Genomic DNA, 23,735 nt, shown 5'->3' with positions numbered 1-23,735 from the left:
TAGGCAGCATAATCAAATCACCTGCATGCACAAAAACACTTCTAGTGCTTCTAGAAGTGCCTCTAGCTTGCTCTTGCATTCGGAGAGGAAAGCACATCATTTTCACGCCAGGCCACAGGAGTTGATTGCGTCATGCAAGGCTCAGACTTCTGTAAGTTCCAATTTCACATCCTGCTTGATATTCATACACCCCACAGGATGTGGCTTCATGCTAAGCACATTCCCCATCCACTGACAGTATGATAGCTTTACCATACCTTACATGTTCTAGTATGTGGCACAAGATCTGCCAGTTGGCAATTAATTTTTGTCCCATGTAGGGCACATCAGTCTTTCAGTCTTAATCTCAAGCGCCATATAGTCTACTCTACCAAAACCTACACTACAAGGGACATTCAATAATAAATACTATTTTTGAATATATTTCCGCTGTAACATATTTTTGTCATCCGAGACATTTGTATTATGTTCAAAAAAATACTTCCAACTTCTCTTCTGCCCAGTCTCAGGAGGAAACTTGTGGACTGAACACAGTTTTGAGGTTGAGGTTGGTACTTACTGGAGTTCAGTTCCACAGTAGAACTGCATTCACACTTATAAATGTTTTACCTTACCTGAGCTTGTCGGCCACGAAGATGACCCTGCGCTCCAGCAGCAGAGAGGCGAAGATCCGCACCACCTGACGCACACTGAGGCAGCCGAACAGGCTCTCCAGGTCCACGTGCTCCAGGCGAGAGTCTGAGGGCCGTCGCAGCTCCATCACCTAGGCAACCGGAGCCACACGTCTCACATCACAGCAGACAACACTGTCGTGTTATGTTGTCATTTGCTGTTTATTTATTATGCACCGTGGATGAGAGGGAAACGCAATTTCAGCCCTTTGTATGTCTACATATATTAGATTGACAATAAAGCCGACTTTGACTGACTTTGACTTTGACAAGCAACTTCACTGAACTGCAGGCAGGTTCAAATTCCAGGTGAGGCACTGCCGTTATGCCCTCAGGAAAAGCTGCTTCAATAAACCATCTCACTGTAGAACTGGATTATGCAGTATGCTAGAAATGTTAGTTGCACTGTATGTACAGTAGGTGCTTGAGGAGCCAAGCAAGTCAATAATAAAATACCAACTCTTCTTACTCCCTCCTGGATTCATTTTGGGAAATGGATGGGGAAACGTGTTTGTTATGATATATGTTTTGTTGTATTGAACCCTGGGTCCTGTGTGCACATAGGGGCTCACCTCATTCCCTGCTCCAGGCAGGAATGTTTTCACTCGGATGGTCTTCCCCGGAGCAGGGAAGGGCGACTCCATCAGACTCCTCATGAAGGGATACACCAGGGCAGCCGAAATGCCTCTGCGCCTCTCCACTTCATCCAGGATCTGTACCGCGGGGAACAGGAGCACTCACCACATCGGAGTCACCGCAGTCCCCCCAAAACCTATCCGTCTAGTCCCCCCAAAACATACCTCTCTAACCCAGTCTCAACAAAACATAACCCCCTATCCCTGTCTCCACAAAACCCACCTCTCTATCCCAGTCCCCACAAAACGTACCCCTCTATCCCAGTCCCCACAAAACCCACCTCTCCATCTCACCTGTGCCCCACCTCTCCATCCCTGACTCTCTCAGGATAAGACTCTCTGGCCCTTATAAAGACGCAGTATGGACACAGGCCTGCAGCTTCTTTTTAAACATTTAAGCTTAATCTAGTTCCTCACAGATTGGAAATTCTCATTGTATTTATAGGTCAGTCTCATCAGTGCAGCGTCCTCTGTCAGTTAGAGGCATGCAGACATGCACAGGCTTGCTTCCCTCTGCACACCAGTAGCTGAACTGTGCAGTCAGTGTGTCTGAGGAGAGCCCCTCAGACTTAACTGACACAAGTAGGCTCCACAGCCTCTGCAGGCTCTCAGTGAGCCCCTGGTATGCACTGAGACCTGCACCAGTAGACCAGCCCCTCTGGGTGTGCATAATAGGCTGTAGCCAATTTTCTTTTCTTTTGGTTGCTGGCATGTCAAATGTAGCAATTTTACTGTACTGCCTGCTGTCTGTCCGTTTTGATCAGTTGTGACATGTGCATGTCGGTGTAATGAACTGTGCTCTCCAGTTTTACTGTTTGTATTGTGTTTTCTTTTTTATGCAGACACCACAAGTTCCTTTGTGAAAAATAAATAAAAATAAAGATATTTTATTCTATTCTATTCTATGAGGACATTCCAGCTAACTGCAGCCCTCCCTCTATGGGTGAAGCTATGGCCAATTATGCACCACCCAGTTGGGCCGCAGAAATTAATAAAATTCAACCAGTCAGGTGACCAGGGTGTATCTGTACATTCAAACCCAGTGCCTTAAAGGTACACATTCTGATTTTGGAAATAGCCAATGCAATGGTTTGCACAGTTCCATGCCTGTTACCATGGGAATAATTCCAAATCCCATTTTTATGCTGATTGTAAACAGCCAGATTTCACTCTGAGACATTTATAAGCACAATCCAGCGCCAACCTCCAGTAAGAATGTGCTTTAGTGTGTGGCCCTCTGCTCGATCTCAAGAGCAATTCTACCGGCTTTTCATGTAATTTGTCTTTAATGCAGAGCAGCAAAGCCGGGAAATCATTAAAAGCTCACTCTTTCATCTCAGCAAGGTTGACGGAAAACAGGACAACAAAAGAAAAACCCCAACAAAAACAGGCGGATTTATGTCGAAAGAGGCAGCTTTGATTTTCGATTGCGAGAGCAAAGCCGTCAGAATCCCCCTCTCGGCCCCAGAGGTCCAGCCTCGGGGAAACATATTTCTCCTCATCCGGATTTCTGCGTTTGTTTTGTGAAGGAATGGAACTTCTGAGCTCACCTTGGAGAACAAGTCGAAACAGCCGAGCCGCTGATGATGCAGTACACTTCTGGTAACCGGGGCCCTTTCCGCAGGGCTGGTGTGGAGGGAGACACAAATTGAAAGTCGACAATCAGTGCTTTGACAACGCTCCGCTCCTCGTGAACAGCTTTGGCTGACCAAGCACAGTGCATGTACAGACAGAGGAATGCATTCCCTCGGCACGTAACGCTATAACACAGGAGACAGTGCCTGACTGCAATGCGCACAAACTGCTCTCTTTTCACAACCCGGTGAACATGGCTTTGACACACAGTCCAACCTAAAGGGTTCACATGTTACAATCATGGAATACTGGAATAAAGCTATACTTAAAAAACTGCTAAAAAGTCTGTCTTAACAAGTGTTTTAGTCTTGAAATGAGACTAATTGTATTTTTTCCCCTGAGGTAGAAAATATTAGCTTGTCTTAAGTTGCTGTTTGCTTGAAAACTGAAATGTTCTTACCCCATTGGTAAATCTTGAAATGAGTAAATCTCACAATGTTTAAGAAATAAGATTTCTAAGAGGGATAGAGAGAGAGCACAATTTGTGTGATACAGTAGCTTGATTGAAATATGCTGAAGCGGAAACAGTGTGTAGAAGCTGCTTCCCTGTCCTGCCAGGAGTGCTGATTCAGAGACTATGGTGACTGGGTCTTCCTGGGGGACTGATAGCCTGAGAGATGCACAGAGCCAGTCTGGGCTGCACACCGGAAGCTTTCTATCCCAAACACAATCCAGGTGCCCTCATCTCAGAGCTCATGTTCAGCCATACCCTCCTGAAATTCCCTCGCATCAAATTCAAAACATTGGTGCTAGCCTTCCAAGCAGTTAAGGGGTCTTCCCCAGCTTACCTACAAAAAATCATCAGACCCTACACCCCTGCCAGACCTCTTCGTTCAGCCTCCACAGGCGGCTAGGCACCTCCCCCTCTCCGAACCTCCACCTCACGCTCACGACTACTGTCTGTTCTGGCTCCACGGTGGTGGAACGAACTCCCCGTTGAGGTCAGAACTGTAGAATCTCTCACCACCTTCAAGCGCAAACTGAAGACGCACCTCTTCAAGCAGCACCTCTCCCATCCCTCCCTACCTCCCTGTGAACCTTAATTGTTGTCTTTGTGATTTACGTAGTGTTTCGGTATTTTTAGTTGGCTAGGTAAGCAGTATTTGGATAGTTAAGTTTGGTCACTTTTGCTTTGTTGTTTGTTTATTTGTTGATTTAAAAAAAAAAAAAAAGGCCCTGGTCCTTATCTTTGTTGTACGGGTAGCAATTGAAATTGTACTTCCCTCTAGGGTCTTTCAGCGCACTGCGCCCTGGTTATGGGTATGCACTTTGTTGTACGTCGCTCTGGATAAGAGCGTCTGCCAAATGCCAATAATGTAATGTACTGTAATGAATACAACATCACAGACCAGCGGATCTCTCCCACATGTGCACAGACATTTGACTGTGTACACACACATACACATACATACATACATACATACATACATACTCGCACAAACAAATACACATGTACACAAACACACACACACACACATGCATGCACAAACACACACATACCCATATCTATATATATATGCAGGCACACACACGCATGCACACATGCAGATACATTGTATGGACACAAGATTAGACACAGAGTCCTCATGTCCATATTAGGTAAGAAAATCTCTCTTTCTAGCAAGTGCATTTGGTGATTAAATCAAGCATGTGGAGCATGGTTAGAATCACAAAGCTGAATCCTGAGGAATGCGCCCCCCTAGCCAGCCCCTGGACATCTACCAGGCAAGCAAGCAGGGACAATACATGCAGTAAGCAGAGTTACAAGGGCACTGCAGACAGCCCACAGAGTTACAGGGACAATGCAGACAGCTCAGAGTTACAGGGACAATGCAGACAGCACAGAGTTACAGGGACAATGCAGACAGCACATAGTTACAGAGACAATGCAAACAACACACACAGTTACAGGAACAATGCAGACAGCTCAGAGTTACAGGAACAATGCAGACAGCACCCAGAGTTACAGGAACAATGCAGACAGCAAACAGTTACAGGGACAGTAAGCAGAATTACAAAAAAGGAAGAAAATGAGTACAGTTACAGTTCACTAAACTATTCATAGTTTCTTTCAATCACACACACACATGCAGTAACTGACCAACTGTCATTTGTTCACCCTCAATAATTACAGTTCCTATAAGTGTGTTTAAGCAACAGTATTCTCTCAGTCTAAATGCTGCTTATGGACAGTGAAAACAAAAGAAGGCAAAGCTGAGGGCAGTTACTGGTGAGGAGAGCACAGCTGGGGGACAATGATAGGTGGAGGAGGTGCAGCTGAAGGCAATGATTAGTGGAGGAGGTGCAGCTGAGGAAGGTGATTGGTGGAGAAGGCAGAGAGATTGATGGACAGGACCTTACCAGCAGCCTCCTGCAGTATCCAAATCGTCGGCTGCCATCCTCTCCAGTCAACATGAAGGAGAAGGTCTCACTGTGTTCAAATACAAGTAGCCTATCACTGTCACGTCCCCATTTACACTTGTACTGTCACATACCGAAAGCTGCCAGAAATCACACTCACAAACACTGAAGAACTTCAGGGATGCTACGCTAACCTGACATCTATGCAGCTCTGAACATCACTGCTGGGGAATGAATTGGTGGACACTGAGCAACAGAGGAAGGTTCAGGCAGTGTGATTTTAGGTAACCCCGCATTACATACTAGGATACACTCGGTGAGAGAGGTACGGGCAGTGCGCTTCCTCGGGTTCTTATCTGCGGTGTTTGGACATACCGGCAGTGGGACACAGTGGGACTACGGTGTTTTTGGGTCGATGTTTTTGTTTTACCTGTTGTACTCCGACACGGGGCTCCAGTCCTTGGCATCGGGAAAGCAGAACTGAGGGATGGCCCGGAGGCGCTGCTCGGCCTCCCTCACCTGCTTGGTGGGCCTCTCCAACTGAGGAGGAGCAGGAGGAGCAGGAGGAGCAGGAGAGATGGGAGATGAAGTGGAAGAAAGCAACGCAAAGGAGAAGCATGAGGAAAAAGGGGCAAGGTATTGAAAAGATGGAAGAGGACGAATAAGAGGAATAAGTGAGATGGGATGATGATGAAGAGAAGGAAGTAGATGAAGAAAAGGTAGCGGATGTTAGTGGATGTCGTTTTATAAAGAGGAGATACAAAGAAGCAGAAAAAAGAAAATGATGAAAGTTAAAACCTGAAGTAAAGGGAGAGAAAAGCCCTCTTGCCTGATCACACATCCCCCCCCCCCGTCATCGCACAGTCCTTTGCCGTGCTCACACCCCCATTGTGTGCCCTTCCTTGGGCAGAGAGCCGACATAGCTCATCTCTCCAGGGAACCCTATCGTAGCTCCACAAAAAAATGAGGGATACATTTTCTTTTGCGTAACTAAACAATTAACTACCATGGCAACGGTTTCCTGGCTGTACTATTTACTGTAGATAAGGATCCCGGAACAGCCCCCTCCCTCTGGCCTAAATGTGAAAGCATGCGCCCACCTCTGCTATCTCATCATCTCGACCCTTAGCTGAGGCAGGCATAATGGGCACTAACAGCCAGTGAGTAAAAACAACACATGTAATCTCAAACAGAGAGTCTGGGAATAAACCTTAACCACTGTGTAAATATAAGTAATTATTTTCACTCTTCTCAGTTTCTAAAGAGGATTATTAGCTCACCTCTGCACTTCAAACCAGTTTAAATCCAAAAACAATGACCTACATTGTAAGTGTGCTTGCATTTAACAGCCTACAAGCAAATGATCCACAGATGGTTTATATCTCATAGTCTTCAAGAAAAAAAGAAAACGGGCTTCCTATGAGCAGGACAGCCATTATGAAGTTGGAGCAATAACATGGCAGTGAGTGACAGAGGGGTCACTGTTTTCTGGATCCATGAATCTGTGTCATGATTCCCCTTTTCCCAAAGAGAGTTGTTAATTAATGGAGCAGCCAAGACTCACAGTGGAAAAAGAGGCCTATTCTTAACACCTTGGTAACCAGCTCTGGCCCTGGAAAGCCACAGAGACTGCAGGTATTTACATCCACCAAAATTACTTCCCAGTTTAGACCCAGGTGAGGTGAGGTTTTTCATGTAATAAATTACCAATTTAATTGGTAAAGTGAGTGCTAATGGGGCCAGGGCTGGGAAAACTTGCTCTAGACTGTAGACTGTAAAATGCTGAACCTCAAAGGCCTAATGCGAGAGGGCACAGTATGTGCTGGTGTAGCAGCAGTAAGGTCCAAGTAGAGCTGTAACATCCAACTTCAGAAAATAAAATCCTCCCAGGATTTTGTTCCAATCATCCACAATTCTTCAGCCCGGAGAACTAATTAGTGAAATCAGCTGGCTGAGTTCATGGGTAGAAGGAACACATGGCAGGACTTTTACTTTCTGACTCCGGCACTTCAGCCCTCTGGTTCCAGGTCAATGTGGTCATTACCTTGGGGAACTGGTAGGAGACCTCTGGGGTGAAGGAGTTCTTGGTGGGCTTCTTCTTCAGGGAAACCACCACAAAATACTCAAAGAGCTCGCGCTCCTGCCACTCGATGAGCTGCAGCTCCAGGGTGCGGTAGCTGGGGGCGCGACGCAGCAGGGACTGCAGCTTCAGGAGGCGCTGCGTGTGGGCTGGAGGAGAGGGACACAGCCAGCACAGGAGAGACACAGGCGGTGGAGAGGGTTAGACAAAAAGGCACCAATGCCACAAACACATTTAATGCACAATAATGTAAGTACACTGCAAAGCCATTCACTATAAACGGGTGTATACAGTACATCAGATTTAAATGACATGAAATTGTAGATTTAATAGAAGTATTTGTGGCAATGCTGTGAAACCCTAACACAGGACCAGTGTGGTGCTTTGTCGGAAAACAAAGACTGCATGCTGTGGGTGTTTGTCTCTGGGGGTGACCTCTCACCTTTGAACCTGTCATCAGAGTCACTTTCGCTCTCACTGTTGTCTTCTGAAAACCAACACAAGACAGACATGCGTCTGATTACAAGTCCGAAGGCAGCCCTCTGAATGCATGGACTACTGGGAACTCTGTGGTGGTTGTAAAACACACAGACAGGAACGTGTTCAGCTGATTAAGGTGCCTCACCTCTTAGAGAGGACACCTCAATATTGGACAAGGAGAGCTTCTTCAGCCTCTTCTTCCCTCTCTTAGTACAGTAGATGGCGTTTATTCTCTGCACCAGCTGAAAACAAAGAAATTCCACAGCTTACATTCTGCCAGGACACAGGGAATATCACTGCAAACTAATACAATAATGAACTGTTCTAGGAGCTTTTCCTGCCAATAACATCGGAGTCTGTGTTCCCGAATATCGGGAATGAGCCGTGATCATTTTAAATGTAGTGAACGCTTTTGTTCAACACCTGGGACCTGCAGCGGGGTGCAGAGCTCAGAAGCGCAATAAAAACATCTAATCTGCCGTCACAGCTCAGTCCCGTAGGAGGGGAACGGTGAGAGCAGACATGCTTCTGTATGGGAACGTGAACTGGGGCCGTGAACATTTGTGAGAATCAATGGAAGGAGGGTTCTGTATGGAGGTCAGGAGAAGGAGGGGTCTGTATGGAGGTAGGGGCAAAAACGTCAGGAGAAGGAGGCGTCTGTGTGGAGGTGCGTGGGCAAAAACGTCAGGAGAAGGAGGCGTCTGTGTGGAGGTGCGTGGGCAAAAACGTCAGGAGAAGGAGGGGTCTGTGTGGAGGTGCGTGGGCAACAATGTCAGGAGAAGGAGGAGTATGTGTGGAGGGGCACAAACAGGAGAAGGAGGCGTATGTGTGGAGGTGCAGAGGCACAAACAGGAGAAGGAGGCGTATGTGTGGAGGTGCAGAGGCACAAACAGGAGAAGGAGGCGTATGTGTGGAGGTGCAGAGGCACAAACAGGAGAAGGAGGCATATGTGCGGCGGTGCAGAGGCACAAACAGGAGAAGGAGGCGTATGTGTGGAGGTGCAGGGGCACAAACAGGAGAAGGAGGCGTATGTGTGGAGGTGCAGAGGCACAAACAGGAGAAGGAGGCGTATGTGTGGAGGTGCAGAGGCACAAACAGGAGAAGGAGGCGTATGTGTGGAGGTGCAGAGGTACAAACAGGAGAAGGAGGCGTATGTGTGGAGGTGCAGAGGCACAAACAGGAGAAGGAGGCGTATGTGTGGAGGTGCAGAGGCACAAACAGGAGAAGGAGGGATCTGTGTGGAGGTGCAGAGGCACAAACAGGAGAAGGAGGCGTATGTGTGGAGGTGCAGAGGCACAAACAGGAGAAGGAGGCGTATGTCTGGAGGTGCAGAGGCACAAACAGGAGAAGGAGGCATATGTGTGGAGGTGCAGAGGCACAAACAGGAGAAGGAGGGGTGGAAAAGCCATCAGGGCTCTGGAGGGGATTTCCACAGCCGGGAAGGCGGACGTCTTAAAATACGGCCCCTATCCGTTTAAGCTTGCTTGCATGCTTCTGTATGGGAACGTGAACTGGGGCCATGCAACTCCAGTGAACATTTGTGAGAATCAATGGAAGGAGGGTTCTGTATGGAGGTCAGGAGAAGGAGGGGTCTCTATGGAGGTAGGGGCAAAAACGTCAGGAGAAGGAGGCGTCTGTGTGGAGGTGCGTGGGCAAAAACGTCAGGAGAAGGAGGGGTCTGTGTGGAGGTGCGTGGGCAAAAATGTCACGAGAAGGAGGAGTATGTGTGGAGGGGCACAAACAGGAGAAGGAGGCGTATGTGTGGAGGTGCAGAGGCACAAACAGGAGAAGGAGGCGTATGTGTGGAGGTGCAGAGGCACAAACAGGAGAAGGAGGCGTATGTGTGGAGGTGCAGAGGCACAAACAGGAGAAGGAGGCGTATGTGTGGAGGTGCAGGGGCACAAACAGGAGAAGGAGGCGTATGTGTGGAGGTGCAGAGGCACAAACAGGAGAAGGAGGCATATGTGTGGAGGTGCAGGGGCACAAACAGGAGAAGGAGGCATATGTGTGGAGGTGCAGAGGCACAAACAGGAGAAGGAGGGGTGGAAAAGCCATCAGGGCTCTGGAGGGGATTTCCACAGCCGGGAAGGCGGACGTCTTAAAACACGGCCCCTATCCGTTTAAGCTTGCTTGCACCACCTGAAGAGGGGCATGCTGGTATCTTAGGCCACAGCGTGGCGTACAGCATGAAGTGGGGAACTGGCATTCAGAGAGCACACTCTGAGTGTGTGAGGGAAACCAGAGTTGGTCTGGCTGGGCCACAGCTTGATTGTGTTTGGAGATCAGTGTCCAACTCAAGAGTTAGATGAAGCGACACCAGCCAGAAAAACAAACTTACTGATCTTTCCCCAGTCTTTGAGGCACTCAAAATGAAAGCAAATTAGTTTTGTTCAGACGAGAGCTTTCTCAGATGTAGGGATTCAGTTCTGTAGGAAGAGCTTTTATTGATACATGAACCATGCAGTCAGAGGGCTGGTGGGCGGTGCATCCCGCTAAAACATTATCCCTGTAGCAGTAATGGACCCCCATGCTGGAATCCAATTACGTCTGCCAGCAACGTCACTACCTAGCAGCCCTGCAAGATCGCATATCTGTCCGTAGCATGTCCCACATGGGGGGCGGGAGTCAGCAGCTCACTGGCCAGGAGCTGATCCAGCAGGCACATGCTCACTGCCCACAGTGCACCTGGAGCAGCCCTCCAGTGGGATGGATGTGCACTCACTCTGCCCACCATTTTATATATATCTGCCCCATTTCAGGGAACCATAATGATGTATGCAGGTGGACTGCATACTTTTTGAAAGGGGATTCAAAATATTTCTAAATTAAGTGCAGAGAGACTGTGAAGGAGATACAGCCCAAGATGATAAAAACCCTGATGTTGTGTGACTCCTCCGCTCTATGGAATCTATGCCAATAATACACTCACCAGAAAGGCCTAGTGGAGACATCACGGTACTACTCAAGAGTGAGGAGAGATGAAACAATCCCGTGTAATCAAGTCTTTTAGTCTTGCAATGAGACTTATCTTATCTTCTCTCAGGTACAACATTTTAGGTTGTTTGAAGTTACTGTTTGCATGACAAGTAAAATGTTCTTACCCCACTCTTGAAATTAGTAGTTAGTAACCGTCCTTACCCCATTTGCAATGTTTTTGTACTTTTAATAATACTTTAATAAAACTAATACTGTTATTAGATGCTAAGTTTAAGTATGAAACTAAAGTACTTGTTGAGACTGAACTGAGAACTGAACTGAACTGCAGTGTGTACTGAAGTGCTCTGTGCTGTGCAGCCTGTCTGAGGCTGGAAGTTTAAGTATAAATCTAAAGTACTTGTTGAGACTGACTCAGTGTACTGAACTGCAGTGTGTACTGAAGTGCTCTGCGCTGTGTAGCAGTCCGAGCCTGGAAGTTTAAGTATAAAACTGCAGTACGTGTTGAGACTGACTCAGTGTACTGAACTGCAGTGTGTACTGAAGTGCTCTGCGCTGTGTAGCAGTCTGAGCCTGGAAGTTTAAGTATAAAACTGCAGTACGTGTTGAGACTGACTCAGTGTACTGAACTGCAGTGTGTACTGAAGTGCTCTGAGCTGTGTAGCAGTCTGAGCCTGGAAGTTTAAGTATAAAACTGCAGTACGTGTTGAGACTGACGCAGTGTACTGAACTGCAGTGTGTACTGAAGTGCTCTGCGCTGCGTAGCAGTCCGAGCCTGGAAGTTTAAGTATAAAACTGCAGTACGAGTTGAGACTGACGCAGTGTACTGAACTGCAGTGTGTACTGAAGTGCTCTGCGCTGCGTAGCAGTCTGAGCCTGGAAGTTTAAGTATAAAACTGCAGTACGTGTTGAGACTGACGCAGTGTACTGAACTGCAGTGTGTACTGAAGTGCTCTGCGCTGCGTAGCAGTCTGAGCCTGGAAGTTTAAGTATAAAACTGCAGTACGTGTTGAGACTGACTCAGTGTACTGAACTGCAGTGTGTACTGAAGTGCTCTGCGCTGCGTAGCAGTCTGAGCCGGGCTCTCCAGGCCGCACCTTGGGGACCCTGCGGCGGCAGCGTGGCCCCAGGGTGTCGCTGGCCCCCCTCAGGCCGTCGTCCAGCAGGCCGCGGGGGGAGGACGGCACGCTGAGCGGGGGAAGGAGCAGCGTGTCGTCGTGGCTGAGCCGCTTGGTCAGGCGAGAGGCCCGGTGGCACTTCCTGTCCGAGGGGCCCGCGAAGCGCAGGGACTGGCTGCCAGGTTTGGATGGTAGCTGGGGGCGGAGACAGCCACTCAGACAGTCAATGTGACACGCATAGGGCAATCTCTACTTCACAATGGAAATTTAGGGAAAAAAGTGTCCATGGACATGATTGACATCTGACATAAAAACAGAGTCTGTTACATTTGATGTAACACACACAGGGTAAATTCTGCTTCACAATGGAAATCTAGGGACAAAAGTGTTCAGGACATGATTGACATTGATATTTTCGATATCAGCTTGATTATTTTCTTGTGAATACTTTTTCATTGTATTTTGAATCATATTTTCAGGCATATCCATTCATTACATGACATTAATGGCATTTGGCAGATGCTCTTATCCAGAGCAATATACGGTTGATTAGATTAAGCAGGAGACAATCCTCTCCTGGAGCAATGCAGGGTTAAGGGCCCAAAGGCTGTGCAAATCTTATTGTGGCTAGACCAGGGAGCAAACCACCAACCTTGCGGGTCCCAGTTATGTACCTCAACCACTATGCTACAGGCTGCACTAAATTCACATTTATCTATTTATTGCACATTTAACCAGCAATAAATAGAACAGGATGAATTTCAGCAGATGCACATGCTCAACACGGCAGCAAAAGCAACATTTTCCATTCCTTTGAATTACTACTCACCGCTGGCTCACTAATCTTAAGCATGCTAAATATTCTGCATTTGTGGAAAAAATCAGTCAGAGCCAAGTTTAGAAGGCTTAAAACCTAAATCCCACCCAGGTGCATTAGGCTGGCAGACCACACCACTCCAGCATATCAGAAGACTTCCGTTACAGCGTGGAGAGGAAACTTCACCTGTGAAACAAATCTCTGGGTACAGCCAGAGGACCTCGGCCTCTCACACTGTCTGGGCCTGCCAAGCTCCAATCCCACGGTGCAGGGGTTGAGAGGGGTGGCGGATTCATCTTACCAAATGAAAATACATGGCCGTTCCACCAGCGCTAATGAATTACCTGGGGAGGTGTCGTGGATGTCCTGTCCTGGGGGGTCCACATCCTGTTGAGTGAGTTCCGCGAGCTCTCGGATAGCAGCCTGGACTTCCGCAGCAGAGCCCGGCCCTTCAGGTCCACGTCCTCGTACGGGTTCTCCTTCAGAGCCTCTGCAGTAGTGGACCGGGAATAACACAGTTTCAACTCCGTTTCAAACTCAGGTTCACACGTTCGGACAGGTAGGAACAAAGCTAGCCGTGTATCTGCGCACTGTTGTTGATCCAAAATATTACGAGTTTCATTGTGCAATCAAACAGAGAGATTCACACCAGAGAGTGAGAGGAGAGTAAGAGGTAAGAAAGAGGGAGAGAGAGAGAGAGAGAGAGAGAGAGGAGGGGTTGGGAGGGAAAAGGGGTGAGGCACCCCAGCGTGGAAACTGAGAACACACCATATCAGTCATGCAGTCATGCATGGTGCAGTTTCTTGGCTGCCTTGAACTTGACACAGGTACAGTATTTGTTAACTGATTGTTTATCCTGGGCAAATGTCCGGCAGGGTGAACAGCATATCAATGACACAATGAATCACATTGAAAATACAAAAATAATCTCAGAAATGATTACACTCAAAGCCTGAAAATGTATGCTAAAACACCCTCCCCCCACCCACTCATGATTGTACATTGTCCAAAAATAACACAGTGCTATAAAAATATAAAATGCTGGATGCTGCATAACAGCAAGCTACTACCTCAGAATGCATGTCAATATTGGCACCACACGAGTGTACATACCATCTGCTGACAGCTAAGGGAAAAGAGATCTCTCACACTTCACCAACATTGGCTTTTTTGGGAAAATGACCAGAGCGTGTAAAACTTCCAGTAACCAGTAACAGATCAAACAATGTCCACGTCAGCATGTGCTACATGAATCACATCTTGGCAGAGTCTGACTGACAGAACATGAGCTAAGCAGCACTAAAAATTAAAAAAGAGCAAAAAACGCAGCAAGAACATTCACAATGATGAAAGGCATTTATTATACTGAAACGATAAGAAAATAAGTGAAAAGACTTTTTGTACTGCTGAGTCTGTCTGCACTTCTGCACTGAAGCACATTCTGTTCTGACTTTCATTTTGACCATAGCTTCCCTGGAGAAAATACTGGAGACTTGAAGAGTCCCGTTAAATTGAATCCCAGTATTTTATTAGACTTTCCCCTCCTGCACAAAATGGTAAATTGTCTTGTTACACACTGTGCACAACGGTGCAGTGGTATCATCTGCCTGTGTCTTCCCAAATGATCCCTGGAATGTGGAATACAGGGAAAGGTAGTTTTCAGTCTCAACCCTGAAAGGTTTCTGAGCATAACCACTGCTCTACTTTAGAACATGCAAAGATATATATTTAGTTACAGTGTCTTTCTGAAATCTCTCCAAAACACCACACAAAGCACTGTACACGAGGCTACACTACTATCACCATCCGCATACTGTGCAGACATTGAAACAATCAAGATTTGTTTAACTTTTCTCCAGGGTTTTCTTGCCATGTGCATACAAAGCAGTCAGCTTTGATTAAAACTCACACTGTAGCATCGTTCTACCTTCCGCTGATTCACAGTAGTACACTGCATAGTGTTTATACTGGAAACCAACTACATTTAATCGCTGTCTGAGATAATAATACTTTTTTTGCAGATGATCTTATCCAGAGAGACTTCCACAGCTTACATTCTTTACTTACAACCCATTTACACAACTGGATAATTTAAGTACCTTACTCAAGGGTACAATAGCAGCACCCCACTTGAGAATCAAATGTACAACCTTGGAATCAGAAGCCCAGTTTCCTAATAGCTCTGCAACACTGGCACCCATAATAACTTCACCTATTCTTCATGGTGCCAGCACTCAGCCACTCAATGACCAAATAACAAGCATCCTTTATTCCGCTCTGTCTATAGGACTCACCCTGCAGTGCTGGAGCCTGAAAGGGGTCCTAGTCTTCTGCTATATATCATTACTATTGTATGACAGCTAGGTCCAAACGGGCCCTTGTCATTCCGTGGGAACGCTGTAATAAAACTAAGTAATGACAATGTGCAGCAGAAATGATACGTTTTGAAGGCCGCTGGTACAGTGGAGGCCAGTAATCAAGGGCTGTGGTTACACAAAACTAAACAATCACAAGAGTAGGAGCACCTCACCATTGTGCACAGGGAACATGAGTATGTCACCGCTGTGCCTGAATTATTACATGGGATTGTGACAATAAACAGGGTACAAACATAGCCATATACATAGCCTGTGTAAACAACTGCAACTGTGTTTTCTTGTGTTTAGACTCTCAAAGTTAATGGTCACGCATAAGCATTTAGTCAGATACGTATGTGGTCCTTGTAGGTTGAAATAGGCATCTTTATTCCAAACAAGACTGTATTGCAGGAAACTAATGAAGTTCAATCTATGATAAGGTATCTCACATCTCACATACACAACATTTGTGTTTAAGTTCATTAATTGTGCATATACACTGTAAACAGAAACTGCAATCAATCAGGAATCAAACGGGATACAGACTATAAGCATTCACAATAAGGAATCTTGTATATTGGGTTGTATCACACCTGACAGCACAACTAAATAAAATTGATTTAAAAAAACGGAAACAGCCAATCAAAAACACAGCTGGAACTAAAATAAGTTGACTGCTACCAGGTAGGCTATTGAGATAACTGCCCTGATTCTATCTCGGTAAGGACACTGTTCCTGCATTACATTACATGAATTGCATTTGGCAGATGCCAGAGCAACATACAGTAGATTAGACTAAGCAGGAGACAATCCTCCCCAGGAGCAATGCGGGGTTAAGGGCCTTGCTCAAGGGCCCAACAGTATTGTGGCTAGACTGGGGATCGAACCACCAACCTTGCGGGCCCCAGTCATGTATCTTGACCACTACGCTACAGTCCGCCCATAGCATTATATCTCGGTAAGGACACTTTTCCTACACATCCGATCCCATGGTATTTCTGATTTGGCCACATGCCTGTTTTTACCCCTTCCAGGGCAGCAATACATTCACCAGCCCCACAGACCAACCCAACCATGCACCCAACATTACATTCACATGTGAAGCTGAATTACTCAATTACAACTGACAATTGGAAGATTTATAAGTTAGCTTTGGTTTGGTAGATGTGGGAGACAAGAAATCCAGGGATAATGCAGCTGGCATCTGTGGAATTGATGGCAGTAGAACACCTTTCACCTATAATAAAATTAACAAATGGTAAATTTTTGCATTTATGTCGCGCCTTTGTAGTGTGGTTGGCTCGGCTAGTTCGCTAGTTAGCACGGATGGTGCAGTGAAAGCGAAGGCTGGTAGCAGGTTATTGCGACAACACTCCCCGATGACATAACCCTCAAATTCAAAAGAACGTTGTTGCCCTGGGCTAGAGGCGAGTTTGTCTTTAGCTGACTGGTAACGTGTTCGTTCAACAAATAATTTGGACAAGTGAGAAGGCCGGGGTTCAAATCCCACCTCGGACTCAGGCAATTTCTCACCTGTTACACCTTCATCCAAAACACTATACAATTGATGCTTCTCCACACACACACACACACACACACACACACACACACTGCTGCCATACAAGGCACAAACTCATCAGAAGCAGTTGGGGGTTAGGCATCATGCTGAGGGACACTTCCACACACCCAGGGCGGGATCGAACCGGAAACTCTGCCAGATAAGCTACTCCTGAGCCAATGTCAACAAACACCCCAGAATTACGTTCTAAAAAATGAATGTTTTGGGACCTGCACTGTAGCTTACCAAATAAAGGCTTTCTCTTGCTGCTAATATGCTGAGTTTATCTATCGCTTCATACAATGAAAAATGCATTCATCTAGAGAATTTGTACCTGTATAAAGAGTTGCCAGACATCTGGTTTTTGACTGGAATGTCCGGTTTTCAAATTATTTGTACAACTCTGGTTTGTGGTCCCAACCGGACAATGTAATGTCCGGTCAGAGTAACCGATGGAAGAAATTTAGCATTTGTGTCTAATGAATTGGCATGTCATTTACTCCCCGGGTCCAACAGAATAGTCTGCCAGGCCATATCTGGTTCTAAGTTGGTTCCGGTTGGAACCACCCTAAATCTAAATTTGCCAGCTGTACCACGCATATACTTTGCCATTTGAGCAGGCTGAAAGGCCACTGTTATATGCTATTTCTGAATCTTCTCATGCTCATCATGCAATCATTTGATGACCAGGCTCAAACTGCCTTGTCTACAGGCTAAAGCATGAGAACGGAGCTGGAGCACAATGCAGGGTGCCTCGAAGATGAAACCAGCTGATCGGTAAGCCACAGTATGGTCTTACAGGAAACCGACGGCATTTTATCAGAACCAGCCATTTCCATCTGGAACACGACTGTGGGGGGACTGCTCGAGGCAGGTAGAATAGTGAACATTATCTGTTAACTACTTACACCCATCCCCACCCATATACCCATCCTCATCCATCCCCACCACAATGGGGCCTTTTTCTGCCTGGACACACAGGGGTCACACATGTTTCCAGAGAGGAGAATCCACAGACTTCCCTCAGCAGGTCAATCGACACCAGAGACACTGTTAATGACCATGGAGGCTAAACAGGCAGTGGCACTCATTGCAATACTAGCCCGCTTCCCTGCCGATGCATTCACAAGCAGGGAGAAACCTCCCTCATGGGGAACAGCCCATTCACTCATCTCCATTAAACATGCTGTTTATGTGCCAACCTAACTTCACTGGAAAAGACAACTGCTGTATGAGCAGGATTGGTTTAGAGCCTGAGGCAGGTAAGCCAACACACTGCTGTGGGCTTTGATCCAGCTGCCACTCCTTTTGCGTAGTATTCTTAATAAATCCAAGCTGGTTATCACTGATAGGGCAATAGTGTAAACTTCCACCAGGTCCAGTACGTGTAAGTCAGCTCTTAACACCATTACAATACAATAAAGAACAATTCAAATTTTCCTGGGGAAGACATTACAAAATAAACTAGAGGGCCTGTATGACCACAGATCACCCTACAACACATGATTTTTAAACAAAACAAATTATACTCGAAGTCCAGATTTCAAATAAATTAATTAAATAAATATAAATAAATTCCCTATAAAAAAGATTAATCTGTTTTGGTCAGCTAATTTGGACTCCTTGTGTTAGAAAAGAGGATAGTATGTACTCACTGAGAACTTTATTTGGAACAACTGTACACCTCCATATTTATGCGATTATCTAATCAGCCAATCATGTGCATAATCATGCAGATACGGGTCAGAAGCTTAAGTTGAAGTTCACATGAACCATCAAAATGGGGAAAAAATGTGATCTCAGTGATTTCGACCTTGGCATGACTGTTGTTGCTAGGTTTGAGTATTTCTGTAACTGCTGATCTCCTGGGATTTTCACGCCCAACAGTCTCTAGAGTTTACTTAGAATGGTGCGATAAACAAAAAACATCCAGTGAGTGGCAGTTCCGAGGACGGAAACGCCTGGTTGATGAGAGAGGTCAATAGAAAATGGCCAAACTGCTTCGTGCTGACAGAAAGGCTATAGTAACTCAGATAACCACTCTGTACAATTGTGGTCAGAATAGACAACACATCGAACCTTCTTGAGGAATCTATCCCATGAAGAATTGAGGCTGTTTTGAGAGCAAAGTTTAGTTTAGTTAGTATTTAGTTCCTAATAAAGTGCTCAGTGAGTGTATATACATTTATATATACATAAACTACAGCTGTCACATTAGTCTTGCCAGGGGAAGGCCAAGGCTATATTAGGAGAAGGCCACCTGGTGTTCATGTTCACCCTGTCTAGAGATGAATGGGCACCATGTGCAGAACACATTGAGGAAACATTCTGTTTCTCCAGTTCCAGCAAATAAAATGTAGGCCATGAATCCCAGTTCATCAGACCTATTCCATAAATTCCATACATTGGCACAGAGTGCAAATCTGCAATGCAAACCAGACCAGGTGTGCCTGGCTTCTTGGCAAGTGTGAAAATAAGGCTGTGGCCAGCACTTCTGCTGACACCCATCCCATGTAAAAGTATTTTACTGTTACTTCCTCATCCTAGGCGACAGTTATTCCTCCCACTCCAATTGGCTTAGGTGTCTTTATCCTCTTGAGAGCAGCGGTTTCACGCCGCACTATGGCGGGGGTTGAGAAAAGGAGAACCCAGCTGAAAATGCCAGCGAAGACCAGCTCGGATTGTAAACCGAGCTCAGCTGGTCACAGCTGGTCTCTTGCTAGTCTTAGGTGGTCTGCGGCCGGTCAAAGCTGGTTCAGCTGGTAGAGTAAGCCGGTCGACGAGCAGACTGTAGGCAGGTGAATACAGTAGAAGTGTTGGAAACACAGCGTATACCAGGTTAAACCATACTCACCGACAATATCCTCATAGGCGTTCTCCTCTGAAGTGCCCTTAGGGCGGGTGCGGGTTGCCGTGGAGATTGTGCCATTCTCCGTGGGTGAAGAGGGGTAGGAGGAGGGCAGGCTGGTGGCATCCTCTGACTCGCACGATTCCCTGCGCCCCGCCCCCAAGAGAAGAGGGGGGCATGGAAAAAGTGGGAGATGCAGACAGGGAGAGGAGGAAGGAGAAAGGGCGAGAGAAAGATGAAACCGGGACAGACTTAAGACCGGAATGAACACATCCTGAGAAGGAAAGAGGGACAAAGCCCACTCTCACTCTCTGACCTGTGAGAACATTTGCTTAAAACCACGAGTTCCCTCTCTCGCACTGGAGAACCCCAAAGCAGCCCAAACGACCCTCGCTCCTCAATCCTTCACTAAAAGTCTGCGGAGCCAGCGGCCAAACACTGAGCGCAGAATAAAGAATCTGTTGTATAAATGAACAGCGATCAGATTACCCAGACTGTGACATCTGCTCCAATTGGAAAGCCATTTCCTGTTTGTTTAGACCGCACGAAGAGGTGCAATTGTTCTCGTTGTGTGGAGCGCACAGGACCAAGTATGCAAGAATGTTCCCCCGCCAAGCAGACCCTTCCTAAAATTAGCACAGAGGCATTGTGCCTGAGCTCACTAATGGCTTTCGGTTGTCGAGCAAGATATTACGTACAGTAGATGTAAAAATAGATATTGGACCAAATTTTTATGCACTCCCTTGCCCTCCCTCGAGCCAAATCGGTGATTTCAAGCGAAAAGGATGTTAGATGATTCCCCCCTCGCATTTCACAGGCATTAAGCAAGTCTCCACCTTCAGCAACACGGCTGAACAGTTTCTGCTCTGTGGGAATTTGAAAGGAGGAAAGCACAGACCAATATGGTCATACCCCAGAGAGCCGTAAAACTGCAATAGCAGAACTGCATGGGAGAAACAATACATGAAAATCACTGACAAATACCTGACTATAACAATTCTACTTAGCATAGCATTCCTCATTCCAAGACTGGAAGACAATGCATATTTTGTTTCTGTATAACATGCTGTAATAGTTTATGTGCTTATTGTTTCCAAAAAAGGGTTACTTGTAGACTGTTAGCTCTAACCCTGGACTGCCAAACCTTCAAGGTTTTACAGCGTTGGGATACAGCATAGACTTCACGTTTAAAATGAGTTAAAACTTGGACTTGGATTTTAATGTTGCATTTTACTGTGGCACTTCGTAAGCCTTCCCGCTGCCTCCCTGAAGTGTGCTTCCAGTGAATGAGAATGAGAACATACAAAACATACGGTAGAAGGGTACACTTCAGGTCTCAAGCCAAACATAATTTGGAACAGAAATGGAGAAAGTAACTTCCATTTTCCCGCAGTTCAGAAGTTAAACTTGACATTCGGCACTTTGAGCCGAGACCTCAAACTGGCAACGCATACATATATCACATGCAATTAAATGTTAAAGGCATTGCAGTCCTAAACACATGTATAAATGAAATCCCCAAAATGACAAAAAATAACAGAACATGGGGAAAATACCTTACTGATTTTATAATAAGTAACCATTTTCAGGCTTCTACTGCGATGTTCACAGGTAATCCCATTTGAAAAGACATGACAATGCATAAACGGAAACACTCAAGGCACTTAGTTCCACAAGCATCTTATTTTCATAAGCAGACAAAAACCAACTGTTATTCTGGAAGGAAATGAAGGGCTAAAACAGTGAAATGAACAGCAGACTGAATGTGGAACAAAACTCAGCCCAGACAGACACGAAGCAAAACCATTTTATAATAACACACAGTCCCTGAAGCCAAAGAGACAGTTCACACATCTCTTGTGTTATGGTGAACCTGGCCAGGAGGAAAAGCCAGTAATTCACATCCGGGAACAACATCAACAAAGTGAATGTTTGACCTGCCACCCCTCGCCCTTTGCCAAACACTCTGTTTGATATTGCTCAATGTCCAAATGAAATAACTCATCTGCTGGCCTCAGGAACCCATAAGGGAGCTAAACTAATCTATACGTGTCCCTGTTTTGCTTTACTACTGATGAATGTGTGTTGTTTTGTCCTGCAGCTTGATAAATCTGCATCCCCTTTCCCCCATGTTGTGATTTTTCCAGCATAGCCAATTATGTGGAGCCAGCTCTGGGGACCGGACTCATGGGTTTGTGCTGTTTCAGAGTTAAAGGAGGTGAAAGCTACGCATGGGGCCTCCCGGGGTTGCAAGACTGATGGAATCAGGGACAGTCATGCACCGCTAACAGGCAACATAGCTGAACCCATCACCATCTGTTCTTTCCCAGCCCAGCAAGGCCTCACTTACTACTCTTTTTTTTGGATTTAAGACACTCGTATTTGCAGCATACTAAGGATTATTTTACAAAAGTCAACAATGTAAATTTCGGAAGCATGGAAACTTAAGTCAAATATTCGAACAAGGAAAACATTGTTTCTCCATTTTGCTGAGGACCCCCTCCAGATTAGGAGACTGGAAGCTTCTCTTACCTCTGCATGCTCCCTTCTTTGCCCTGGTTTCTCATGATGGGGGGCGCAGGGGTAGAGGGCAAAGGGGGAGGGGACTCCGGGGAGCCACTGGGGGGCAGGCCGTTACTCCGGTTGATCTCATACTCAAAGGTGCGCTTGGGTTTGGGCAGGGGGTTGACGGGTGTGGCCCGTGCAGATTCCGGGGAACTGGGGTCAGGGCTGCCAGGGCCTGCCCTCTGCTCCCGTTTGGGGTGTCTGTCCTGTCCCAGGGCAGTGGAAGCAGCTATCCCGACAGGGAACGAGCTAACGCTGGCCCTCTTGCCGACATGCGTGGTGCAGGAGCTCCCGTGCCCGGCGATGGTGAAGGCCCGCTGTCGCATCCTCTCCGGCGCATAGCAGCTGCTGGGATACAGCGGCGGGGTGTGGGAGGGGCTGTCCTTCAGGGCCTGCTCGATTTTCTGTATGCGGTTCAGGACCGCAGACGGCTCCCGGCGGGAGGAGAAGGGGCGCAGCACCAGGTCCGTCTTGCTGGGCCTCCGGTCCCGGTCAGAGGCCACGCCCTCCTCCTCCTCCGTCTCCGGGTAGAGGCACTCGGAGAAGGCGATGCTCGCCCTGCGCGGGGCTCTGTGGCTGAACGTGGTCTCGTTGCAGGTGGGGGACAGGGGCCCCTGGCCCTCCAGGGCCCCCCGGGTGTCCAGACACAGGCTCATCCTAGGCGGGGCGCCCCGCCGGCACTCCCATTGGGAGATGCGTCTGCGGATGGCGACGGCCTGGGCGCCGGGGGCGGGCCGACCCAGGGAGAGGCTGCGCTGGTGGAGGGCGTAGGGGGCGGAGCCTGGGCAGGTCCGGCCCTGCTGACCACCGCTGCTGCTCAGTCCATCCCCCACGGGCCCGCCCTCCTGCTGGTTCTCCTTCTGCACTGGCTCCTTCGCCTGCTCGGGCTCCTTGGTCTGCTCGGGCCCCGGCCCCTGCCCTTGCTCCTGGCCCTTCCCGTCCCTGTCCTTGGCAGGCTTGTACACAGAGAGCCGGTTGTCCAGGCAGCTGATGCTCCGGGCCTTCAGCAGGCGGCTCTGGGAGAAGTACTCGCTGCAGAGGGTGGCGCTCTTCCCGCCCGGGTTCCTCAGGCTCCGCAGCCGGGCCTCGCCCACCCTGACGTACCCGTACCCGTACCCCCCGCCCCCGTGAGAGCAGCACTCCTCACTGTCACTCAGAGGGTGGGGCCGAGCGAGGGCCTTCCCCGCAGAGAGGACAGGGGGTGGAGACGCTGACTGACACCTGCAGAAGGACCAATCAGAGAGGGAGAGCAATCAGAACCTGGAAAATGTGCTAGAGCTGCAAGACTCATGGCTTGGGGTCACAGTTGTGATGTCATAGTTTTGGTTTGATTTGGTTCAGAACTTTTTTGTTGAAGCAGCGAAAAAAGTACCATTGCCAATGGCAATCTAGTTTTCATCTATATTAATAATTAAAAAGATGATTAAAAATGTACTATTGAAACATTTTGAGCTTGAACTTGAAAAAAAGCTCGAGAATGAACAAGGTTTTCACAGATTTTATTTTAAAAGGAAAAGTGGGAATTTCATATTAGCAAATAGAAAATACTACCTGCATTGTAGGCTAGGGCTATCAACATAAAATGCTTTGCCCTGTCTGAATCTGTATGGAAAGGGTGTTTTAACGCTGTGGGGAGGTGTAGCTGTCTCTCTAAATCTCTTGTGCATGCAACGGAA

At 47.1% G+C, this 23,735-nt stretch overlaps 1 protein-coding gene across 1 annotated transcript in view; it reads right to left on the bottom strand.

The window, feature by feature from the left end:
• The window catches only part of dennd2b (DENN domain containing 2B), a 63,287-nt gene that overhangs the window by 14,362 nt on the left and 25,190 nt on the right, over positions 1-23,735 (bottom strand). The window contains 14 exon segments of the mRNA XM_061246729.1: positions 615-763; positions 1,244-1,384; positions 2,857-2,888; positions 2,891-2,932; position 3,827; positions 5,303-5,372; positions 5,733-5,842; positions 7,347-7,531; positions 7,825-7,869; positions 8,008-8,104; positions 11,894-12,109; positions 13,076-13,221; positions 19,501-19,640; positions 22,027-23,280. Coding sequence (XP_061102713.1) covers positions 615-763; positions 1,244-1,384; positions 2,857-2,888; positions 2,891-2,932; position 3,827; positions 5,303-5,372; positions 5,733-5,842; positions 7,347-7,531; positions 7,825-7,869; positions 8,008-8,104; positions 11,894-12,109; positions 13,076-13,221; positions 19,501-19,640; positions 22,027-23,280 — 2,628 coding nt within the window.

This window comes from Conger conger, chromosome 6, assembly GCF_963514075.1.
Source record: "Conger conger chromosome 6, fConCon1.1, whole genome shotgun sequence".
In the NCBI taxonomy this organism is placed as follows: domain Eukaryota; kingdom Metazoa; phylum Chordata; class Actinopteri; order Anguilliformes; family Congridae; genus Conger; species Conger conger.
Note: the sequence above shows the minus strand (reverse complement) of the source record. Positions and strands in the feature narration are given on the sequence as shown.